This window comes from Hippopotamus amphibius, chromosome 13 (genome assembly GCF_030028045.1).
Source record: "Hippopotamus amphibius kiboko isolate mHipAmp2 chromosome 13, mHipAmp2.hap2, whole genome shotgun sequence".
NCBI lineage: Eukaryota > Metazoa > Chordata > Mammalia > Artiodactyla > Hippopotamidae > Hippopotamus > Hippopotamus amphibius.
The window spans coordinates 40,477,886-40,485,853 of record NC_080198.1 but is presented as its reverse complement, the minus strand read 5'-3'; the positions used below and the strand labels follow the sequence as shown (position 1 = coordinate 40,485,853).

The window sequence follows — 7,968 nt, the reverse complement described above, 5'->3', positions numbered from 1 at the left end:
ATTACCAAGCTTTACCCCAGTCCACTTTTTTATTCACCTAACTATTCACATGCACCTTCTTCCTATATGCAAAATGCACTAATCCCCTCCTAAAAGAAGGCAAGCTCCAACTTTTATGAAAGAAATAAGGAACAGTGAAGTGTTCTGCATCATGACAGAGAGCTAATCTGGGACCATATGATAATGACAGAAATGAGCCAGCACAGACACAGTAAGCACCCCAACCTGTCCCCTTCCTAGGTCTCAGTGCTGTTCTCCATAGCCTGGCCAAGGCGGTCTGGTGCTCAAGACTCTATTTACCTAGAAGGGGAGCAGCAGAAACACACAGAAAAAGGGGCTGATGTTTGGGCCCAATGCCCTGACCCCTCTCTTGCTTTCTGTCTCCCTCACTTCCTCCTTCCCAAATGCACTGGCTAGCAAACTCATCCACAAAGTTCCCTGCAGAGATGCTAATAGCTATGAGGAACACAGCAGCAGGACCCAACTGCTAAGGCCGTCTGTCAACTCACATCACATCACATCACATCACATCACTCCAGGGTTTGAAAACTACCACGAACACTTTCCTAAGCTAAACGTGAGGTAAATTCTCTTCAGTGACCCCAGACCAGTAGAGATGCAGAACACACACACACAACTCTCCAAATATTTATTCAGTTAACATCAGAAATCTCCGCACTCCTTAGCACCTCAACACAACTTGGGGTGAGCCTGCATGTGGCCACCGGAGCACTGGGAAGGGGGTTCCAAGACTGAGTTGCCCCAGGGGGGCTGGTGTGGCAGAGGCTGGACACTCACACATGGATCCGCACTGGGCTCCAGGGGACCTTCTCCCAACCCAGACAACTGAGTCAGATGTGGACGTGGTGATGCCTCCTCACTCTCTCCCAGCAATCACCAAGTGGACTGGTTTCATAAAGTGTCAGGTCTAACACTGTGTCATCAGTGATGGTGTCTCTTCTTTGCTAGATGTTCTCCAGATGTGGATGAAGCATCACCGGGCAGGTCACTGGTCATCCAACTGGGATGGTTTCACCCACTCCTTCCGGCAGGCAGAGCACAGCCAAAGTGTAGGTGTGGACTAGGCAGGTTCCTGGATAACTAGGCTGGGAAACTTCCAGGGTTCCATTTGCTCCACTCTCCGTCATGTGGATCTCCACAGGGTCAGTAGATCCCAAATGGATTTGAGGAAAGGGCATTGAGTAGGAGTGGGAGGTCAGAGGCAGGGCTAGTGTGAGACTCAACAACAGGAGGGGGTGTGGGCCAGGGTGATCACGGGGTCGCCAGGACGCCCAGAGGCGATACCAGAGACAGCAGTAGGATGAGGAGCACCACTGGATACAAAGAGGTAGACTGGTTCACCACTGCAACTAGCCACTTAGCGTAGAAGGCAGTATCTGTATAAACTCCAGGTGAAACTTTACGACCACAGCCGACACCCCAGCTCACAATCCCTATCTGGACCCACGTGGTATTATATTGACAGACCAGAGGGCCCCCAGAATCTCCCTGGAAAAAGAGAAAGAAACAAACTGCAGGAATGGAAGAGCACCCACATCAGGACAGGCTGATTGCACAGCAAGGCGCTGAGAGACGGGCACCTGTGGGCCTTCCCCAGACATCTCCCAGGCCCAGATTTCTGTGATTATGACAACTGAGAACTGAATAGTCAATTGGAAAACTTTAGTATCCTGTGAGGATACCATGACTGGTCATTTCCTATACCACAGTGGTTGTTAAACACTTTGAATACCACCTCTCTATGGACCCTCTTAATCCCTTATACCTAGCCTAAAGTTTCTCTAGAGTGCTTGACCATATAGCCAGCTCCCTCCATATTCTAAGCTACACTCTCAGACATCCACAGTCACCCCAGCTCACACAAACACTGCACATCCTTTCCCAAAACTGCTCTGGTGGCCCCCCATCAACCAGCTCAGTCAGAAACTCAGAGTCCCCCTCAAGCTTTCCCTCACCCCCACCCTCACATGTAGTCTAGTCACCAAGAACTGACAACTCAACCTCAAATGCAACCCCTTCACACACCCCACAGCTCAGGTCCTGCCTGGGGCTCAACACCACTGTCTACATGGTGAAAACAAACTCCTGGCCTACAGTCCTACATGGACAGCACTGAGAAACATAGCACAGCACTGCAGACCACACATATTCTGACTCCAATTGCCTTCTCCGGCCATATCAGTTACCTCATTGCTCCAGACCCGAAACACACTCCCTAAATATGACAAGTTCTTCAGAACTCTGGCCTCTGTACTTGCTGTTCCCTCTCCCAACACTGGTGTTCTCCTCTTTCCAAGACTCCAAGTACTCATCCTCTAAGAAACTAGGGCTCAAAAGCCCCCTGCTCAGGAAGGCTGCTTGGTGCAGAGGGGAGACTGTGGGCCCAGGCACTCCCAGGGGACCCTGAACTTATGTCTTTGGAGGGACCACATCTGTATAATAACATGTATAATGTCTACATTGCAGGGGGTGACCTGGGTCACTGGGCTGATGTGGCCGATGCTCACACTGGCACAGGGAGGCGCCGGAGAAGGAACTCAGTTACAGGACAGACATCATCACCATTCTCACCCCCAACTTCACCGCACCCTGGCTGCACCCCCAGGATGTGAGGGCTGCTCCCTATCGAAGGAACAGGCCAGGCCAGCTCAGGGGCATCTTGAGGGATTCTTCCCTGAATTTCCTTAAGTAAAGGCTGAAAGAGGAGGTGGCAAATAACCCAGGCCCTGCCACAGGGGAATGAGGAAACTCTGAGGGGACAACCTCAAGGCAGAGGCAGCCAGGGACCCATGAACTTACCTGACAAGAATCCTTTCCTATACCATTATAGCCACAGATCATTCCTTCCAGTACTACATCCTTATCTGTTGGCATGGCCTTCTGGACCATCCTATTACATTCTTCATAGTAGATGACATTTTGGTCGATCTCCCGGAGAAAGTCTGAGATCAAGGGGCCATCTACAAGCAAAGAAACTCAGCAATGGGTAGATCTGCTCAGGTGGATGGTAAGCCCCCAAACACCTCAAATTCCCCTTGAAGAAGGCACCACAGAGGATATTGTCTCCATTTGACAACAGAGAAAACTGAAGCCCAAAGTTGACATGTGGAGAAGAGAAGGCAGGAACCAAAATCAAGACAAGAGAAGAAAAAAAAGGACCAGATCGGAACAGGAAGAGGCAAGGCCTTAACAGCCTGAGAAATGATAACTGAGCATCTGTCACTCTGTGCATCAATAGTAATAATGAAAGGTGTCCTGTGCATCAGCAAAGTGTCTTTACTTTAAAGCAGAATCACAGACTCTCAGACAGATAGTGCCCAAAGGTAACAATCCAGCCTTTTCCCAGACATAGGAGGCCCTACAGCCTCACCAACAGGGGTCTTCTGGCTCTGCCAACATCCCCAAGGAGAGGAAGGTCCCTATGCACCAAGGCAGGTACTTCCAGCAAGGAACAGCTCTGCTTGGCAGACAGCTCATCATCCCCTGAGCAGAAATCCACCCTGGAGAGAACTCCAGAGCATCTGGCTCTGTCCCCAGGGAACCTAAAAAATACTCCCAAACCAACCAGGCACAGTTCCCCACAGATCTGTAGAAGGAGACTTCACCCATGTATTTCTTCTCCTGAGAGCAGCTCCAGTTCCCAGGACTGGTGCCTTTCTTAAATGGCTGCCATCAAATATTGTGTTGCAACAAAAGACCTCAGACAATTTCTGGGCTCAAGCGAATCGAGAACCATTAGCCTGGCTGCTCCCTTACCACCTGCCAGGTGATCCGCTTCCCTACCCCTCCCTTTAGTGTTGTTGCCTACTCCAGGGATAAGGCTGCCTCCCTCTACCCAAGGTTACTTCCTGCTTCACAGCCTCACCAAATTCTTGTTGCTTGCCCCATCCGGTCACCCAGCACCTGGTCCCAGCTTCCACCTGGAAAGTCTTCTCAGGGATGCATATAGGCTGGATGATCCGGGTGAAATTTACAGGGTAGAGGAGCCGGAGAAGAGCAAGGTCATTTTTAACGGTTCCACGTGTTGAGAACTGAGGGTGAACAGTGACTCGGCTGATAGGGACCACCAACCCTGAGATTTCACCATAGATACTCCGATCTCCCATCATGACACTGTGGTGGTAACGGCTGTGGGAAGAGGACATGTCCTTCCTAGAGACACTGAGAAGCATCCCTGTGCTTTTCCACACATATCAGCTGTTTCCCAATCTGGCCCCAACCTCCCTCACCACTCTCTATGACCCTATCACCTAAAAACTCTCCTAATGACTCTTAACATTAGTTTGCTCACCCAAACAATTGGTTTTGTTCACCAAACTAGTATTCCTAGTAACAAGACTACCAGCGCAGAATCCCTCCCATGTTTATTGTGTGTGCTTTGGTTTGGGTTGGGGTTTTATCAACTTGCTGGGCAACAGAAACTAATGGGTATCTGAGGAGGGCAGGACTGACTCCAGAAATCTCACACATCCGCTTGTCATTACTCACCTTAAAATACAGTGGGCTGCAGTCAGCACCCACTGCTCTGAGATGAGGGAACCTCCGCACACATGTCTGCCACTGACCCTCAGGCTCACCTGCCAGGGCCACTTCCCTTCCTCGCTCTGTTTTCCTCCCACGATTTTTAGGAACACTCGCCCACACGCTGGAGTGAGGACAGGGTACCAAGGAGAACCTCGAAGAAACAGGCTCTGTCTCCCTGGAGCCCCTCAGACAGCCAAGAAGGCCGTGTCCTCCTAGGCTCCGGGGCAGCGCTTCCAAGTCCCCGGGCCATGGACCCGCAGACGAAGCGCGCCCCCCTCAAACTCCACAGCAGCGCTGCGCTCATTCAGACCCCGACGCCCCCATACTCCCGGGGAGCACTGGCTCCCACCCTGGCGCCTCAGCCCGCCCCTCCAGAAGCCCAACGCCAAGAGTCACCTGAGCTAAACTCCACCAACTCGGGGACGGCCGGAGCCCCAGGGGACCCGGGGCTCCCAGGAGCTCCCGGACCCCCTCCAGGGCTTGGGTGGCCCGCAGTGGGGTTCTCAGGGCCGCCTCCCGGGGGGGGGGAAGGGAGCGAGGGCGTCGCCGACCCGCCCGCCGGGGCCTCCCAGAGCCAGGGCGGAAGGAGCAGGAGCCAGACCAGGAGGCTGCGGTGGCCGCCCGGGGACGCCATGGGCTCGCGGACCGCTTCCGCGCTCTGCGGCGCCCCCTCGCGGCCCGTAGCCGTATAGCGGTGCGGTGAGCGCGGCGCATCTCAGCTCCGCAAGGTCTCCTGCCTGAGAGTACGGGGTCACGCTCTCAGATCCTCACGCGACTGCGTCCAGCAAGAACTCTGCCCGCGACCGAGAGATTAGGGTACACCTGAGGAGCCTGTCCTTGCGAGGGACCTTCCAATGTAACGTCGGCTCTAAAAGGCGGGTGCTTCCTGACGCCCCTGCCCTTCCTGGTGTGGTATCTGGCCTGGAGCTGGTGAGGATGGGCAGTCTAGCAATTAGTTGAGAAGCCTTAATTCTCCATAACGGTTTCTCAAAGCAGGGCCTCATTCACCAGACCTCCATTTGGGAGTAGGGGGACTACAGATGAAGTGGGTTGCACAAAGGTGCCGGCTGCTATGCTGTTTCAGTCGCGGGGATGCCTTTACAAATGAGCCACCACCAAAGATACGCACAGGTCAATCCATTCTTAGTAGCTCTTTGTCCCTGATGTCTATTTGTCTTTGTTGCTTAAGTGCTCCTACCAGGCCTCTGCCTCTCTGGATTTCATCATCCCTGTTGAAGTCAGGGGAAAAGCAACAATAACAACTTTTGAGTTGCAGTACTTGCCCCTTTTCCCCAGCCAAAAGAGGACAGCCAGTTAGTGTTCTTAGAGGATGTGGTTGTTCCCCTCACAATTTTTTTCCATTAAATGCAAATTTTATTACTTCATTGTATATCAAGAGATGAAAGAACCTCCTAAAATGGATTAATTAGCTGTTTAGGAAACTTATCAAAAGTATCTGTTTCTTGTTCTCTCAAAATGTTGTGAATTATAAACCAGTCTGGATAGAGAAATCATGAGTCCATGATTCCTCAGAAGTTTTCTTTATCTCCCACTAATAGGGGCCCACTCATGTAATACAGATCCTAAAGCACAGTTAATTTTTAAAAATCTAAGGCATTTTCCTGTCATTTTTTTCAAGCCTAGCTCGATTGGAATTGATAACTTCACTGATTTGCCATTTCATTCTCATAAATTAATCATTCTGATATGTTTGTCCATATGTATTTTTCTTTTCTTTTTTTTGACATACAATAAACTGCATATATTTAAAGTGTACAATTTGATTTTTTTTTCTTATTAGTAATGTATATATGGTGATCCCAATCTCTCAATTCATTCCCCATCCCCCCCCCCACCCGCTTTCCCCACTTGGTGTGCATATATTTGTTCTCTATATCTGTGTCTCTATTTCTGCCTTGCAAACTGGTTGATCTGTACCATTTTTTCTAGAGTCCACATATATGCATTAATATACAATATTTGTCTTTCTCTTTCTGACTTACTTCACTCTGTATGACAGTCTCTAGGTCCATCCACGTCTCTACAAATGTCCCAACTTCACTCCTTTTTATGGCTGAGTAATATTCCATTACAATTTATTTTTCAATGTCTTGATGAAGGGGTTATTCTCTAAAGCCCTCTCTAACTCTTTGCATTCCTTTCTCTGCATTAAGCCAAGGAATTTCTGGCATATCATCTTCCTGATTGTGTGGTCCACTATTGCATTCAGATTTAAAACAACACAGGAAACATGTAGGATAATTCCCACCTACCTGAACCAGCAAACTGAATTCCAAATTTCTAGCCAGTGTGCTCTTGATAAATTTGGGACCAAGCCTTCTCAATCAAAAATTCTTCTAATCCAATCCTATATGTATACCCCTTGTTCCTTCCAATATAGATTAGCAAAATCTTGCAGTTCTTTTTGTAAGGAAGCCTTCTACCCTGGGTTATATGAGGGTGAGTCAAAAATTATCCATACTCTAGCTGTAGAATTTATAGAAGTTTTAATATAACTGGAGTGCAGATAATTTTTGACTCACCCTCATACTTTGCACCTGTCCTAGAGTATGCTGGGATTTTACTCTAGTTATTAGGTCTACAAGCAGTAAAGATTGGGGTGGTATAGGCAGAGAATTGGTATGCCCTTATAATGTAATTTACTCACATGAAGTCATTGCAGTGTGTCTAAGGTGGAGAGGACCTGCCTTATCAAATAAGAGGAGGCACTGTTTCTGTTAGCAAGAGAGGTTCAATGTGGCTGGGGGTCACGGTGTCCTAAATCTATCCAAATTGTACCCCCATGTAAATTTTCAGGTTCTCACTCCCAATCAATGCCCTAACTTTTTTGTAAGAGTTCTGATGAAGCTCTTAATTCAAATTATGTTGCAATTCAGCAAGCCAAAAGATCAGATACTTCATCTTACTATCAACTACATCAACCCTGCAGTTATAAGGCATATGAAAATACTTTAGAGAAGTCATAGAAGTTTTTAAACTGAGAAGCAAAAATTGTAAGCCTTAATTATAGTGCAGTCTTTGGAGAGGTAAGCAGGAATCACTATGGCAAAGGCATGAAGTCTGGCCTGGATTTTTCTATTCTGTTTCCTCTCCCCCTGTGCTGCCAAAGAAGAAGGAGAATAAGAAGGAGGAAGAGGAGGAGAGGCTGCCTTATGCAACTAGGAGAAGGGCATAAAACTATCATTTTCAGGACACAGTTTAAAGCCTACTGTAGCTGGGTGAAGAGAACATAAAATAACCTCTACCCCTGGGGGATGAACAGGAAACTCTCCTGGGCCAGACCTATAGAGATCTCCTGTGCTGGGAGAGGGTCAAGGTCACTGAAAAGGCCTCTTCTCTGAGAGCCAAGAATATAGTACCTGCTTAAGAGTGAGGCTGAATCAGGAAAATAAAGAATGTCTC

General features: G+C 48.8%; 1 protein-coding gene across 1 annotated transcript; it reads right to left on the bottom strand.

The window, feature by feature from the left end:
- Nucleotides 1-648: 648 nt before the first annotated feature.
- On the bottom strand, nt 649-5,179 carry LOC130835240 (putative serine protease 42). The gene is made up of 5 exons (XM_057706668.1): nt 4,942-5,179; nt 4,510-4,666; nt 3,887-4,149; nt 2,821-2,981; nt 649-1,509 (listed from the first exon to the last, which is right to left on the bottom strand). The coding sequence occupies exons 1-5, from the start codon at nt 5,177-5,179 to the stop codon at nt 1,273-1,275; spliced, it is 1,056 nt and encodes a 351-aa protein (XP_057562651.1). The 3' UTR covers nt 649-1,272.
- Nucleotides 5,180-7,968: the final 2,789 nt, after the last annotated feature.